Source organism: Neodiprion virginianus, chromosome 2, assembly GCF_021901495.1.
Source record: "Neodiprion virginianus isolate iyNeoVirg1 chromosome 2, iyNeoVirg1.1, whole genome shotgun sequence".
Classification (NCBI taxonomy): domain Eukaryota; kingdom Metazoa; phylum Arthropoda; class Insecta; order Hymenoptera; family Diprionidae; genus Neodiprion; species Neodiprion virginianus.
Genome location: NC_060878.1, coordinates 24,426,839 through 24,444,841, shown reverse-complemented (window position 1 = coordinate 24,444,841; position 18,003 = coordinate 24,426,839). Strand labels below are relative to the sequence as shown.

Sequence of the window (18,003 nt, the reverse complement as noted above, 5' to 3'; positions counted from 1 at the left end):
TCTAGTCTCCCTGGAAGCAGTGACCAGAGCACCATAAAGTAATACTACGGTTAAGTCAGTGACTACGGTCTTATGGTACATCACGCCTGCATACACGATATCAGGGTATGGACACTTAGACCTCCCCTCCACTCCTTATTCAAGCGCAGTGGACCAGGGCCATACCACAACAATAAGATGTAAAATTCCCATGTATTAAGTTTAAGTGATATCACTGAAATATCGAGGCGTCCTCTGGAGATTTGATAATTGGCTTGTATGAAGTTAATGTTAATGATAAACTGTTTGAAGGACGTTTGATTATTGTTTGTAAGTATCAACAGAGGTCGTCGTAATCAACATGTACCAACTATTGTGGGAAAAAATATGAAATTCCTATAATTTTGTTAGTGAAAACTGTTATTATGTTGGCTATAGCCCAGTCCACACCGACGAATAATTTGCCTCAAAAACTGTTGAGTGTCCATACCCTGCACGATATGTAGAACTGTGGACCAGGGCTCATAGAGTCATAGAGATAGACTGCACAGCCAATGTTACCAGATAAATAGTACAGCAAGTTGGCAAAAGGATGCGCACAAGTAGCCAAATATAAACGGTACACGATTTACGTCCGAGTTTGCTGTATACACGATACGACTTCTGGTAACTTTTTCTCGGTCCGAGAAATCGGTCCGATTTCTAGCACCGTGTCAATACGTCTTAAGACCGTGCATGAGACAGCACCATTAGTGTACGTGGTGTACGTACGTTCCGATGGTTCCCATAATAGCTCGCAGTGCTGTCAACAATCTTTTACCTCTTATGTACTGTTGAGTTCGTGGACAGCTCTACCTCTGTCCTAGGGAGTTTGTAGCGATGCTAACTAATTTGGGAACGCATCTCCAAGTTTCCAATGTTTTTTTGTTTTCTACCGTGACCACGAGTAGTACGCTGAAACTTCCGAGTTGTTCAAAGGACAATCTGCGGCTCATCTGTTCTCACTTTTAACCCAAACAAAAATGAGAGTAGGTGTCGCAATGATGGTCAGAACGAAGAAATAGCATCAAACGATGCTCAGTCAATGACAAATGAAATAATTGCAATCGTGAGTAATCTCTAAGCTCGGATTAGCCGTTGGTTTAAGTTCCCACGATGGCTGCCAGCGGGAGCACTGTCTGTGATGAAAAAAAGAAAATACGAATGATGAGTTTGACTTACCTGAGGAATGCTTTTCAAAAGAAATCGGAGCACTCGGGCTGCGTTGAAATTGCGTCACTTGAGAATGAAAAGAACTTGGAACGGATTGAATGTCGCAACATTCCGAATGACGATTTACGTGCGGAAAGAGTAAAGTTCTCCGCTCACTCTAGGCCTATTCAATCTTATCAGGACATGGAGTACAAAGAAATTATTAACGACAACACGTCCGGACTGTTTAGAAGGTTAAAAAAACGGCTCCACATTAGAGATTTGACATTTTGTAAATCCAAGCAGAAGGTACGGAGTGATAATCAAACTTGTAGATTACACTGTGTTGTATTTACACCTTTGCTTACATTCACCTTTTCTCATCTCAGATCAAAGCTATCGAGCCATCCAGTCCATCCTATGGTTTGAACAGCACTTTAAATGTCACTCAAAGTCAGCTGCCAATTATATTCTTTAATGAAAAGAAGAACTCACTTTCAAATGTCGTGCACAATTTGACAAATGAAGCGAATGGTTACTTAAATGGTACGCCAAACCAGTCTCAGAGTGATTCGATTGATGGAGAAGACAGACTTCAAGAAGAACCCGAGTACATTTCTTCTGCAATCGGCAATACGGCGGAACCTCAAGCCAGCTGCTCTGCAAAATCTGGAGACGTGAGCTTAGACATCGAAGGCAAAAATGAGAAAAAGTTTAATTTGACCGAAGAGTTGCTAAGGCTCAGTAAGTATGGATGGTACTGGGGACCAATTTCAAGGGACGAAGCAGATTCCAAGCTGACCAATGAGCCAGATGGGGCATTTTTGGTTCGGGATTCATCTGCAGACAAGTAAGTGTAGGCAAAAAATTTTGACACATTGTATCGAGATTCAAGTACTTTGAGAATGAATTTGCCAGATCGTCTAAGTCAAAATTCAGCAAAGAGAAAAGATTATTTCAAAAATCTTCAGGGTATGTTATTTGTGCCAATACTGAAACATAAAGCAACATTCCTACTATGTACTAGAAATGATTCTGAGCTGATTAAATGATACAAGCTAATTTATCAGAAATTTCTCATACTTTCATCTATAAATTTTCAGAAGTTTACCACAGTCTGTGATTTAAGAGTCACTACGTTTGACATGTGTATTTGTCCATCATTATATTTGTCCATTTTATTTTATTTAAATTGATTTATTGGCACAATGAGTTTATAATTTTATTAAAAAAACAAAAATGTATATATCTGTCTAGTCTTATTTAAACATAATTTTGACTTGATGTTATGGACCAGAGGATTTTAACGACGATTTAACCTCAAAACTTGCCTGATGAAGTTGGAAAATAAATAAAACCAACGAAACGTTGCAAATTTTGATAAATTGAATCTGATCAATTCTGTCCAAGTTCCCGAGAAAATTTATTATTCGTTTACCATGTTTTTGGACAGTTTTGAGAAAAATTTAGTATTATTTCTGAAAAAGTATGGATTCTTATGAGAATACTGTCTGCGAGATTTCAAAAAATTCTAAAGAGCCTAGGCAAAAAACTTATATTCTTGTGGATCTGCTTTGCTGTTGAGTTGCGAATCTGAAAAAACTCCGAGTTTTTGAATTTTTAATATTTTTTGACTGAGTTGAGTTCGAAGTGAAAAACTGAATGAATTTCCGAAAACAACTCAAATTCTTTCCAAACTGCCTTTTTTTTACTGAATATCTAAAAAATGTTTTTGTCGTTCTGGCTATTTCTGACAAAAAATTGGTCCAATTTCCAAAAGAAACTCATAGTTCTTCAGTTAAATTCTTTCTACAGGGTATCTGTAAAGAAATGGTCGGATTTTTTGCATTTGATGGGAAATAAAATTCTGAGACAAAAAGTCCTCTGCCCTTCCGTCTTCTTACCGCTATAGCATGCATCTGATTGGCTACTTATTTTCATTAATAACTAATCATCTATGGGTCAGATGCAAAAATGGCAGAGGACTTTTCGTCTCAGAATTTTATTTACTATCAGATGCAAAAAATCCGACCATTTCCCTATAGACACCCTGTACATTAAAAAGCATGTAAATCTGTTGAAAGTTAGAAATGTTGAAGAAACCGTGAAAATTAATTATGACATGTATCCGAAAAAATCAGAATATATCTGTAAAAGATGTTTTCAATAAAACTACGAGTGGAAAAACTTTTCAGAAATTTTGAAGAAGTATGAAACTCCCCACAAAGCTACTGAAATTAATTTTCTTTACAGAAATTAAATGGTTTTGGAACGTTTCAAAAGCAATTTCTGCCACGATATTGGCGATTTGAGAAATTTGTTTCTTAGTCAATACGTTCAGAATGCTTGAATTCTGGTGTTTTTTTTATCTGATTGAGCTTTTTGCCTTGACCTCATTTGGCCACCATAGCTCCAGAGATTGCTTGGAAACATGTTTACAAAAAGTTATGTCCCAAATGTATAAAAATAAATTTGCGAACGTACGATGCAAAAAATTTTCATCAGTGACTTCTACATTATAACTACACAGAAATGTCAAATTTCTTGAATGTTTTTCAGAAGATTTGTAGGGCTGTTGTCAGCGAGCGAAATGGACTCAAAAACATCAGAGTTCAAGTTATAAACGTGGTCGAAATTATTGTACGTCAAAGCAATGAAACGTTGGGAAAAGATCATTGCTTTTCAATTTTAGAATAATTGGAAACAAGTTTTCCAAATATGAGACATAATATGAATTCAAAAAAAAATTTAATTATGCCAATTTTAAATATATTTTCTCAACGTTCTGACACTTTCAAGAATACTAACTTCAACTATGTTTAGTTACTAGACCTTAGATATTTTTGAGCTCATTTCGTTCAATGATAACATTCCCATAAATTGTTTGAAAAACGTTCAAGAAATTTTACATAACGATGTAATTATAGTGAGCATATCTAATCGCTGATAAACAATTTCTGTAGCGTACTTTCACAGATCTATTTCTAAGTGTGATTTGGTTAAATTTCGGACAATCTTAAAGTAGTGAAATAACGATTTTTCTTGAACTGGTCACAATAACATTACCAACTTTACCCTTATAAGTATAAAACGTTTATTCAGACATTTAATATCCAAGCTGATATTACAGTGAATCATTCCAATGGTGGGCCCTTTTGGAGATGCAAATATTGTTCGTTATTAATAAGTGTTTGTTAATCAAAGAAATACTCTGTTTTGTTACTCAAATGTATCGAGTTTTATATTTCATTAACTCATGCATACATACATACCTATATTCTAAATAAGTATTATTCCGCTAGAGTACTTAATACATTTGAAAAATGGCAGAACGTCATGTACGAGGTCATATACGAAGAATATATTTGATATGGCAAACTGACAACTCACATTTTTTTAATCATCTATTCTGAATCCATCTAAAACAAACTGAAAAACAAATTCATTTGATATTATATATATTATACACATCTCTGTTTGTTATATGTATCTATAACGACTTAAAAAAATCTATAATGTTTGCGCTGGTGTGACACTTGTTCAAACATTGAGATTTTGAAAATGTGTCCGCCATTGCTAGGTTTTTATTTTTTTTTTGAAAAAAACTTCCTCAGTAATATATGTCCGTTGTTAAGAAATATATTTTTCGTTCAAGCCCATATCATTTTGCTGGAGATTTTTAGACTGTGCATCATAAAAAAGTGTTCGTTAAGACAAGTTTCACTGTATTCGAATTTTCTTGAATTCATTTTTATTAGATACAGTAGCGCTCGAAAGTATTTTGATAATATGAAATTCATTATTATTTTGACCCGTGATTCTTCTTATTTTTCTTTATTTTAACATTATTTTCTAACGAAGGAGAGTTAAACTTGAACAATTATGTAGAACATCGAATTTCCTTCAATAAAAAATATCATTTATCTTTTATTTTATATTTGTATCTAAAAATCCAATTACTATCTTTGTCAAAATACTTCTGAGCGCTACTGTATATACGAGAGACGTTCTTTCATTAAAGTTGACTATTAATAGAACAACTAACACCGTTGAAGATTTTTCAAACAGTTTTTTCTCTTTGACTAATTTTTAATTTAAACATTCTGGCCAAGTCATCCCAAGTATTAGTCTTAATTTTTCACACAATTTTTGCCATTCTACTATAAAGCTGAATCTAGCAGCCAGAAGTAGCGACTGATATGCTAACATCAATTGAAAGCAAGCAGCGAACGCAGTAATCAAGATTGTATTAAATCCATGAAAAGCTCATAATATTTGAGAATTATGAGTGTGAAACTGTATTGCATTATCTTTATTACAAGAAATTTAGTTTGGCATTTAAGAAAAAATCAGCTGTTTGCTAAAATTACTTGTTTATGTTATTGTTACGAATTTCAAACTGATCGAAATCTAGTGCTTTATCTGTTATCTTATTTTGGCGTAAAGCTAGTCATAAAATTCAGGTATGAGCAACAAATTAGTAACTATTACTAATTAGCTACTAAATAGTACTATTTAGTAACAACCTACACTGCAAAATTAGACGTCATTATTTTTGTTTAATATTTTATCATTATGATTCAGAATTATAATAGTGATTAATTATGATCATTTGATATTGCTGCATGTGCTGGTGGAAACATCTCGTTTGAAATATGGCAACAGACAAATGATATCTTCAAATCAATGTATACAGTAGAACATAAATTATATAAATTGTCGATTATCTGAATGGTAATTTGATTTACCCAAATGTTGGGTTAATTTGAATGGATATGCGTTACGTACTTTGTTTCATGAAAAATGTCCAGATTTACATGGCCTACGAAATCACCTATATGTATGTGGGTACGTTCAATACTATTCGACCGCAGCCTGTGGGCTTGGGTCAGCGATTCGGCTGCTGATTTTTTTCAAGAAAGTAGGTTATAAAAAAAGACGATTCTCCAAATTTCAGCTTAATATAAGAAAATCTGGTGGCTATAGAAATGTTTGAAGTTTTTAATAATTCAATTTTTTAGTTATTTTCACGATTTTTTCATGGGAGCTCTACGGGACTTAAAGACTCGAATCAAACGGCATTCCCCTTCTCTGACCTTGTATTTTTAAGCAAAAAATAGTTTTTTACTCCGAAACAAAATCTAGTTTAATTAGGACCCTTTTCATGAACTACTATTTTAGCAAAATTTCGCATAACTTTGAAACGCTGCCAAGTCAAGAATTTTCCAAGTAGACGGCTCAAATTTTTCGTCTAGGTATACTTTATCACTACCTACACGAACTATTATTAATTACCACGTTCCTCTTTATATACGGCCTCGCAAAACCAACTGATTTCTGAAAAATCGCTGTTTTCAGATAGCTGTAACTTTTTTCTATCAACTCGAAATCGCTTCAAATTTTCAGGGAATATACTTCATTCTATCCCCAAACAACGCTGAAAATTTCCAGCTAGGAGTCGAAGTTGTTAACGAGCTGTGAATTTTCAAAATGTTCAAGTTTCCCACATAATATTTCGTATTTCATGGCATTATCAACGACTTCTTGAATTGCGCGTGGAAAACTTGTGGATTATTAACCTAAATAAAAAAAAAATTAATAGCTTGCAAAACTACATACTGAAGTAATGTTATAAAAATATGGCTTACATCCCTATAATTTGTATCGCCTTAAAAAAAAAAACTCATTGACTGCGAGAATAGGATATTTATAGTCGTATAAAATATTTTTATTTATCATTTGTATTGTAATTATTTATTTCAAATTGAATATTTGTTTCTTTGTGTCCCATGAAGTCATACTCAATACTTGTTATATAGTTGATAATGCCATGAAATACGAAATATTATGTGGGAAACTTGAACATTTTGAAAATTTCAAGCAATTTCGAGTTGATAGAAAAAAGTTACAGCTATCTGAAAACAGCGATTTTTCAGAAATCAGTTGGTTTTGCGAGGCCGTATATAAAAAGGAACGTGGTAATTAATAATAGTTCGTGTAGGTAGTGATAAAGTATGTGGTGAGTAAAAAAAATTTGAGCCGTCTACTTGGAAAATTCTTGACTTGGCAGTGTTTCAAAGTTATGCGAAATTTTGCTAAAATAGTAGTTCATGAAAAGGGTCCTAATTAAACTAGATTTTGCTTCGATCGAAAAGTATTGAACATACCCATATATATATGTATGTATATATATATAATGAATTTATATATATATATATCCGAGGGTTTAATCACTCCTGAAATCTGGTGTACACCTTTCCGAGCATCCTGTGAAGTCTCTTGAAATCTTTAAAATCCTATGAAATATTTTGTAGTCTTTGAAATCGTTAAAAATTTCTTGAAATCATTTACTGTCCTTTGAAATCCTTAGAACTCTTCTGGAGTCTCTTGAAATTTTATAAAATCCTTTGAAATTCTGGGCATTTTTTGTAATTATTGAAATCTTCTGAAATATCCTAAAATCATTAGAAATCTCTTGAAATCACTTGCAATCCTTTGAGACCCTTAGAAATCTCATGAAATCGTTTGTGATCTCTCTAAATCTTTCCAAGTCTTTGAAATCTGTCAAAATCTTTTGAAATCCACTGAAATCATTTGAAATTCTTTGAAATTCTTGAAATTTTGCGAGTATTTGAAATCGTCTGAAGTTTTTTTAATCTTTTAAAATCGTCTGAAATGTCTTGAAATTTTCTAGAATTTTTTGTTATCTTTCGAAATCCTTTGACACCTTTATGATCTTGAAATCAGATGTATATTTAATCTATGAATGATTAACCCCTCGTATATATCTTTCCGCTGGCAGTTTCACCTCATGAACAGAGCTGCGGAACAAAGTGCTATGGCGTTGAATCTTATATTTCATCCCTTAATTCATGTTTTTAATCAGCTCGATATCTTCTTTTAAATTCCAAGTGTAAACATCACGTTTTTACGTACTTTTTTCCCAGCAGATTCTTTACGTTTGGTTGTGAGAATTTGTCTATTATCTGACCAGAAATAGTATGCATTTGATCAAAATGTACTAGTAACTATGTATTAATTTGTATAACTTTGATACATTTCAATATATTTTTATGGAAATTACATTTAATCTCCTGTCTTGGAAAGAATTTTTTTGAGTTTCATCTTTCATTCGAGTGAGTTCTTTCAAAACAGAGAACAAAATTATTTGAGATTTGTCGAAAATTACAGTATTGGTATCATTCAAATTACTATAAGATTGGTTTCGAATACTTAAAGATTTAATTCAATCATTATTCGCATACCGCTCAGTTGCATTTTGTCACTTTTTTTCTCAAGAAAAATTTTCTTCGAGATTTTTGCAATATAATGCGCACCGGTACTTGGAAAATTATGTTGGTATGTTAGGTATCGATATACCTGAAATTTCCATTGATCCAGTTTGACTGAAATCTCCGATGATGAGGTCTTGACAAGTAAATGAATCTTAATCAAGAGTATGTATATCAAGCATCATTAGGGTGGTTCAAAAAAAGTTTTTTGTTTTTGCTCTTACGCTGCCAAATGTTAGTGTTTGATAGAAAAAAAATCTCCCCATAGATGAGTTGTCTAGCTTTTCTTTTTCGGTAAAACAAATCAGTAGCTTTCAGACATTTGTAATGTGTTTTCTATTAATGACAACTATAATTATAGTTTTGGAAACCTTGGAGAATCAGCTTTAAGGATCTATGCATGAATTTAGGAAATATTTAATAGCTTACACGTATTTTAACTTTTAATGAAAAATGAAAATTTCCATTTTAAATATACATGAAATAAAAATTGAAAAAGCGACCTGTTACACTTGAGCATTTTTTTTTTTTTCTATCAATCACTTACATTTGAGGGGGTAAGAACGAAAAAAAACCTTTTTTTAATCGCTCCAAGCTACATTGTCATCTTTTTTTTATAAGAATCAACTATTACGAAGAATTAACATCGATAATAATCTTACCATTTCGCTTGGCGACATGTTTTGCTGGATTGAAGTAAATTGTTTCAGCTGTTTTTGAAATATTATAGGCACAGCAAAACATGTCACCGAGTGAACTGTTGAGGTAATTGATAATATTAACGCTTTCTATTAATTGAATCTAACATAAAAAGAATATGTAAATGAAGCTTGATTTATAGACTTTTGAATAAAATAAACCCCAATCGAATCAAATAATTGATTGTTCAGATACGAACTGCCAAAATTCACCAATTTTTTCGCCATTTGCTTCTATATACCCCATTAAGTTTGATCGATCGAAACTTTATTTACGTATGTCAATACCATCTTTTTGAAACCACAAGCATAGAATGATTTTAATAGTGATTTTTTGTTTCATTTAATTTTCATGAAATAATACTGAAAGAGCACGACTAATATTTTCCTCATTTCTGTAGGTATTTACTGACACTCAGCTTCAAGTCATCTGGAAAACTGCTTCATACCCGAGTTGAACACAGTGGCGGCTTATTTTCGTTGTATTACCATCCAGAGTGCGAACGGTTCTCATCTGTAGTAGCTTTAATCAATCATTCGATGAGTTTTAGCCAGTCAGCTGTGTATTGTTACTCCCGTCCGAGGTATCCTGGTCATCCAGCTTTTCCAGTTAGATTAACTAAACCGGTTAGTCGATTTACACAAGTCAGAAGCTTGCAATACCTCTGCCGTTTTGTCATTAGGCAAAACACTAGGGTCGACAATATCGATAAGCTTCCGTTGCCTGAGACTATTAGAGGATATATCGAGGAGGCTCATTATTAAATTATAAATAATAATCGCCAAAAATGAGTCAAGAATCCATGTGAGGCATTTCATTTCTTCCCCTGGTTCTTGATGTTTTTTAAGATGTTTCTGTCTCAAGTCTCGGGTATAAGATGTGTGGAATAGTTTACTTACTTCCCAATTGTACAGTTGATACATCTGATTCGAGATTATGAAGTACATTTCTATTTATAATATTCTAAACTCTAAAACATAGTTGGGGCGTAGTTGAATTTCAGTCAACTTTTGCGTTGAGTTTGTTCGATTCGCATCTTACAAAAGTAAATTGTAATCACCAGAACTCGGTTTCTGTGTGATTGAATTAAACCTGGCAGGATTAAAATATATAACAATGACAAATTTTGTGTCTTCGTTTCAAACTAACGGAAATTGCAAGAGATGTTAACTAGTACGGTGTATTTCAGACACGCTTATACTCAAAAGCGTATCAAGTTTCATTCTAATCAGGTTCAAAGTGGCCTCCTTGTCGCCGTTTTTGTATGAAATGCTCCATATATTGTATACAGAATGAATCCAGACGTATGTTATACGTATTTTTGCACCTTCTTATTTTTGTAATAAACTTTTATGAACATCAGAATAGCATGAAATAATTTTGTATGAAGAATAGTACTGCAAAAAGCACTTGTTGAAATTTAATTTAATTATATTATACATATGTATATCAATAAGTATATGTACATATACATACATATATTCATATAAATTGGTATATTCACGGGGTAGATTTGGTTGAACAAGACACATTCAGTATCAATTACTGAATTAGTCAGAAAAGTGAATTGGCCTAACTATCGTAAGTCGTAAAACTAAACCAGAATTTCATGTTCTGATGTAGTGTGGTTCAGGATAGGTTTCCCTTGAAAAAAATGAAAATAATTATTTTTACCTGCTTGAAATCAGTCGTATATTTAAAACCATACCATTTCAGATTTGAAAAAATGCATGTTTTGAGGACGAAATTTTGAAATAATATCTATTTTTTTACACGTATCACCAATTTTTTTTCAAAATCATTCACGAAATATTAGTAGTGTTATAAAATGAATTTAAAAACAAACGTTATTTTTTCACATCGGTTGTATTGCGGATGATCAATTTTGTTTTCTCAACCAAAATATTGAAAAACATGTCAAGTTTTAGAAAGTGAAAAGCACTTGGCAGAGGATCAAACAAAGAAAAAGTAAATCGAAAAAGTCGTTGTTGAGAATAATTTTTTGCCAACCTTCTAGATCACATCTTAAAAGATCGCTTGTCTGTTTCCAAAACCTTTCGTAAGGATTTCTTCTTAAAAAATTGATATTATATTATCAATATTATGCTTATAACAGTCAGAAAATAATTTTTTATATGTTGTTAATCAAGTCTAATATCTTCAGGATCGCTTCACAGGGACACCTCATTATCAAAATAGTGAAAATCAGCTGCGAATATATTTAAAGCATTTTCATTATTCCGCCAAACTTTTTTAAAATGACACAAGAAACGCGATTATAAACTATATAATTTCCTAAATTTTGAAAATATTTCGGTGCGAACAATAACGAGAGCAAAAGCGGAAAATACGATCTACTGTATATATCGGTAAAACAGAAAAGTTCGATGCAATGAATTTAAAATATAAAAATCAACATGAGTCGGGTGGGGGCGAAGCTGTGTACGTCATACACAACGATGGTGGCGAAGTGATATCATTTTATACATACCGGGAAATTTCGTAAAACTGTCTGATGGGTAGTTTAACACAGGGAAAATCCACCTGCATTTACGTAATTTATGGTACATTTTACCGATCGACATTTTTTCTTTTTTACGATGGCCAAATTCCTCACTTTCTCTGATAATTCGATGTGAAACAAAAGTGTCGATCGGTAGAATGTGCTCTGAATTGCCTAAATGCAGACGGATCTGCTCTATTTTTAACTGCCCTTCAGACATTTTCATGTATTTTCCCGGTACGTGTGTTCTGTTGACATACGATTAGAAACAGCCCACATGTGCATAAAATGACGTCACATAACCGCCATCTTTGATCAATGTATGATGTATACGACTCCACCCCTATCACGAAATTTGTAACTCATGCTCTTTCCCGTACTTTTTATTCATTGGCTCGATAAGAGTTGTAGACGGGATCACATATTTTGAATTAATAGTTAGAGTTTACACATTATCAACGTAAAAATTCCATAGATAGCGTAATTCTACATTCAATTCCAAACAACTTTTTTGTTGCATGCGAGGATAACGATAAAAAAAAAAACACTATTGCTTCGTAAAACAAACAATTTTTTAGATACTTGTGTTCGGCATGTATAATTATTGGCCTAGCTGTAACTTTTTCTGTCAAAAATGCGTAAGCTCTGATAATAGCCAAAATAATAGGTGACGTTTTACGCAGTCGGTATAAATTGATTATAGCATAATTTTAATTCGACAACTCCTCATATAACACATAAATCATAATGCATAATTCATCCGTGAAAATTAAGTAATTAAAGTGATACCTAAAAGCAGGTTGACACGCTTGAACGGATAATATTGCAATTGTACATAGTGAACAAAGTGGTTAGGAAATCTTATCAAAGTTTTTATTTTGCATATTATTGGGTTGTTTACCCTGTAATCAAAGCAGGGATTTTAATGTTGATTAATTGTTTTGTTAAATACACATAATCTATAGATTTTTTCAAACTTCAGATGGGATTGCAAAAAAATGAAAGATAATTTATAAATAAGCACTGGATAAAATCCCTCAAAATGATAATGAATTATGGTTGATGACCGAATATATAATTTGAAAAATAACTGTTCAGTGGAAATGTTTCATAGTTTTCTTTCGGAATCTAAGACTGAAGTGTGAATAAATGTAACAATTAAATGATAAATTGAACCTTACTAGTCGTGATAGCATGTGTCGAAAATATTTTTCGTAAGCTGCTTAATGAATTAATAATAGTCCAATCGCTGTAATATATGCTTCTATGCCCAACGAGTTACTGAATATTCAAAAAAAAGTTTCCGTAATAGGTACGAGAATTCAAAAAATTCACAATCCTATTGCAAATTGATTTTTTACCTTAGATGATACCTACTAATAATAAGTACATATCTAACTTGTAGTTAGAATAGCCCAAATAATGAAGGTATGAATTTGGTGCTTCAGTTAGATGAATAGAAAAGAGAGTTTGCATATATTTTTACAAATTGATCGAAGTTATGTAAAGAAAATGATGTTTTACTGAGAATCTCAACATATTGAAAATTCGATAAACTCTGTGATGGTATTAATTAATTAACACTGATTAAAATCGGTGTTAAAGACTATCTTCCCTGTTATTTTTTTCATCCATCTCGTTAAGTTGTATCATGTACGGATAAAAGAACACGCTAGTTCTTGGAATAATATTGTCACTTCTCAAATAAAAATAGATAAGTAGTTTAAGGATTCACCAAGAATATTGTATTCTACAAAGCACAAGAGCAGTGTTAGAACTTTGACTATCAATAAAAACTTTATGTACAACATCCGCCACACGCAATGCAATTGCAATATCTATTGTACGGATATTTGGGGTTACGTTGAAGCATTGTATACGAATTAGGTCTATGCGATTAATTGATTATTCGGCCCGTTTAGTTAATCGTATTTTCCATTAATCAATCAGTTCGTTCATTTAATTAATTGCCGTTCTGGATTATTAAATTGTTTTCGTAATTCGATCTACTTTTCCGATTAATTAGTCCATACAATTAGATATTTTTTTCAATGGCTCAAGCATTGAGCCCTTCAATAAATGTCATTTCGATTAATCAATTAACCAAAGTTGAGGCTTAATCAAATAATCTTAACGCCATGGTATGGATATGAAATGTTTATGCAAAATTATGTTTATGGTGAATTTGAAGACCTGCATATTTTTCTTTACAACCACTGTATGCGTAATGCTTAATTTGATATAATTTATATTGAGTTGAATCTGATTGAAAATAGTAAATAGTACTTTTCATACCAAGTGCGTTAAGTTTCACAAAAGCGCGATTACCAAGCTGTGTATTATAAGATAGTAAAACCTATGAAAAATTAAAATACATAGGTGAAGGAGGGAGGCAGGGAGGGTTGGTAGAAGAGGGCATAGCGCTTCCAGGGGCGCAGGAGGCGAAGCCCACGCGAGAGGAGTTTAGGGTCAGCGAAGCCCTTTCTATTCAGTAAAAAACTTCTGATAAATAATATCAATTTATTCATGGTTGCGATTGACGGTGTATATTTGTAGGGATTCGTCGTTTACACACAGTTTTTCGAGCAGCGATCAGCGAACATTAGGAAGGTCAGATGTGCAGGAAGTTATATTAGGGAGAAGATGTATCTAATCTCCGCGTTAAAAAAGTGGACCACATTCTGGACAAAAGTTTGCAGTATCAATAGCGCTATTCACAGCGCTGGTATCGTTTGGTGCACTGCGCCTCATGGTTGGCAATGGTTGGCAACATTAATAAACCGTCAAACTTCTGCGCGCGCATATTCCCGACACGACAAACGAAACCAGCGCCGTGAGTGGCGCTATCGGCACTTCGACTTCGTATATGGGCTATTCCGCGTCAACCGGATCAGTCATCTCTCAGATATTTTTTTAATTTGGCATGTGGATTGTGTGTGAGGAGTTAGATTTTTGTGCCAAAGCGCGAATCTCATAATGCAAAATTCGATTTTTTATTAACAATAACAAATTAGACTCCCATTTTTTTCAAAAATTCATAACTTTGACAAAAAATTAGATACAATATATTTTTTTTTTTCAAATTACGCGGAAAGCTCCATAGAATTTAAAAAAAAATACTAAATGGTAAAAACAAGTTGTTATCAATTGTTTATTTAACATTTAATTTTTCAAATATTTTTAAAACAGTGACTGACACGATCAAAAAATTTTTTTAAAATTCTGACATGTTCCTTGAACTATACTACAATCTGTGAATTAATTCCAGAGGGGTGTTTTTCTTCGTTTTTGAGTAAAAAATCATTAAAGGTGTCGATGCGCATGAAATTGCAGCGCGCCGAGTCTCTACGTAATGGCGGGCGACCGGTTGCCGTCCACCGCTACCCCGCGGTGGCGTCGCAGCGTTATTTTAGAGTCATTTTCACGATGTAGGACATGATTGAAGAATCTGAAAAAAATACCGTACCTTCACAAGGCCTGCTCAAAGCGATAAGTGAAGTTTCAGGAATGTGTTTTTCACCGTTTTTTTATTACAGAGATTCAAAATAACGGTTACACACCATGAGAGTGCACATAAATCATAATAATTACATAACTTGCTACTTATTTTAAAATAAAAACACATTCTTGAAACTTCACTTATCGCTTTGAACAAGCCTTGTGAAGGTACAGTATTTTTTTCAGATTCTTTAATCATGTCCTACATCGTGAAAATGACTCTAAAATAACGCTGCGACGCCATCGCGGGGTAGCGGTGGACGGCAACCGGCCGCCCGCCATTACGTAGAGACTCGGCGCGCTGCAATTTCATGCGCATCGACACCTTTAATGATTTTTTACTCAAAAACGAAGAAAAACACCCCTCTGGAATTAATTCACAGATTGTAGTATAGTTCAAGGAACATGTCAGAATTTTAAAAAAATTTTTTGATCGTGTCAGTCACTGTTTTAAAAATCTTTGAAAAATTAATTGTCAAATAAACAATTGATAACAACTTTTTTTTACCATTTCATATTTTTTTTTAAATTCTATGAAGCTTTCCGCGTAATTTGAAAAAAAAAAATATATTGTATCTAATTTTTTGCCAAAGTTATGAATTTTTGAAAAAAATGGGAGTCTAATTTGTTATTGTTAATAAAAAATCGAATTTTGCATTATGAGATTCGCGCTTTGGCACAAAAATCTAACTCCCCCTACACAATCCACATGCCAAATTAAATAAATATCTGAGAGATGACTGATCCGGTTGACGCGGAATAGCCCATATACATGAATCTGTTACGGTTTTGCTATCCGACATAGTAGGGAGATATGTCTCCTCCTAATATTACTTTCTATACATGCGTCATTTTTTAAACACGAGAAGGCCTTTTGATCATTGTCGTCTCCTGTATGCGGGATTTTTGACGTAACACACAAAACAGTTTTCTGCCGATTCTTAACTTCACGCCTGCGAAATGTAAACCTCTGCGCGTGCTTTAAGCCAAGTTGATTTCATTACTAAAAATGGCTGAACTCACAAAATTTTTTCAGTAAACAATCACGCTAAATCGAAAATGGCAAACTTTCGTACCGTTTAAAAAATATATTCTTTGGAGCGAATCAAAAAACTCATCGTAATAATCTTAAACGTACCGCAAAGATCCGACGAGTGGTGGGGAGACTGGACCCAAAAATATTCCCTTTCAGGTGAGAGGCAATTTCATTTCGGTTACGATCGATGTTCACAGCCAATTCTTACCAACTTCACTTCGGAACTTTACGATGACAGCGGTGCTTTGGATAAAATCTAAAACTACCAAACGAAAAATTTTCGAGGACGATTTTTTCGTACGCTCCCCAATACAGATCGGACTCCTGTACTTCGAGTCTCCATGACAGTACAGGTCTGCTATGCTTCTTCTATCAGTTTTGAGGTTATGTATATTATAGTAATAGAACCACAACGACATCTAGGGGTCGATTCTGTAATTTCACTTTTCACGTTTCCCGCCATCCATACCTTCTGATTGATTTGCAAAGTGTAGTCAACAGATTAAAATGCTTGGATAGTGTCAAATGTGAAATGACAGAATCGATACTTTGGTGGCCCCGCTAGAACCGAAAGTAAAAACCTTGCCCCCCCCCCGCCCCCCGCAATCGTCAGAATTCCTCCTGCCAGCTCCTTTAGGAGTGGTGTGACTTTTAAATACCTTCACTTCAGTTATTGGACGAATTATTCATCAGTGAAGCCGATTACTGAGACCTTGTGAAGTTTAGTCAGTTTGTATTCCACGCTGGGACTGTGATTAACTGAACCTGTCTTTTCTTGAATGATTATGTAAATATCACGGTTGAAACGTATCAGTTGCGACTTTATAACCTACATGACATTTTCAGTGATGGTATTAACCGGTGTTACATTATAAGGATAAATAAACCTCACTGTCTAATTACAAATCAAAGATTAAGAAATTAAGAAAAGAGAAAGAATTAATGAAAAAATTTCCAGCGGTTTTATTTGTGCTAATGGTGGTGAACTAATAATAATTCGTGTACTGAGTAACATGGGCTTGTCTGGACTTGTCGACACATCAGTAATACAACTAGGTATGTGTGACCCCCCAACTCACTAGATGACGCTCACGGCGGCGGGTACGCGAACCTTCCACTCTACCTGATCCTCTTTGATCCAGGGATGAATACGAACAAATTTGAATAACGCGAAGTAAAATATCAGCAATTTTAAGAAAGATTTTATAATTTAAACGTTCAACTTTATTAAACTTTGGGGTTTTCCTTTCGATTCTAATGCTTTTAGGCTAATTTTTCTCACTGGACAAATCCCTTTATATTGCTTAAGAAACATTCAACAGATTCTATATTATAGTATAGTTAAAATGCGCGAATTCAATTTTCCACCAGAACTATTATATCATACTTAAACAAATCTATTTTAATCCACTCTGAATATGACTATCAATAAAAACTTCATCATTTGATTCCTGAAGATCTCAATGATGAATAAAATAATCACCAAAACAGTAGAATAGGATAAAAAATATCAGAGGTTAAGCATTTTGAAGTTCTAATTATGAAAACTTCGAAATTGTTTACATCTTAGCTTGTGTTATTCCAATTTGCTCAGAATCTTTTCTATTGCATAGTAGCGACGTTTTTTCAGTCATTTTCACCATGATTGGTGCAAATATTGCTACAGATGTTTTAACAGTTTTTACTTTCTTTTCCCAACGTATGATATAGACAGTGGAGGTTACTCATTCTTACAGAATATATGTTAAATCAATGTACTCTCATGCTATATTTATACATGTTACTGCCCTTCTGTGTTATCTAAA

General features: G+C 33.4%; 1 protein-coding gene and 1 long non-coding RNA gene across 4 annotated transcripts; one reads left to right on the top strand and one right to left on the bottom strand.

The window, feature by feature from the left end:
* Positions 1–926: 926 nt before the first annotated feature.
* On the top strand, positions 927–10,523 carry LOC124296881 (suppressor of cytokine signaling 4-like). 3 transcript variants are annotated; one of them, XM_046747262.1, is made up of 4 exons: positions 927–1,087; positions 1,222–1,479; positions 1,560–2,020; positions 9,562–10,523. In XM_046747262.1, the coding sequence occupies exons 1-4, from the start codon at positions 1,064–1,066 to the stop codon at positions 9,923–9,925; spliced, it is 1,107 nt and encodes a 368-aa protein (XP_046603218.1). In that variant the 5' UTR covers positions 927–1,063; the 3' UTR covers positions 9,926–10,523. The 3 variants fall into 3 exon arrangements, with proteins under 3 accessions (XP_046603218.1, XP_046603217.1, XP_046603219.1); XM_046747261.1 differs by having other exon boundaries at positions 955–1,479; XM_046747263.1 differs by lacking the exon at positions 9,562–10,523 and adding an exon at positions 5,339–6,280 and having other exon boundaries at positions 955–1,479.
* Positions 10,524–11,762: 1,239 nt separating this feature from the next.
* Positions 11,763–12,872, bottom strand: LOC124296883 (uncharacterized). The gene is made up of 2 exons (XR_006906470.1): positions 12,732–12,872; positions 11,763–12,700 (listed from the first exon to the last, which is right to left on the bottom strand). It is a non-coding gene; the product is annotated as an uncharacterized LOC124296883 (long non-coding RNA).
* Between the last annotated feature and the right edge of the window lie 5,131 nt (positions 12,873–18,003).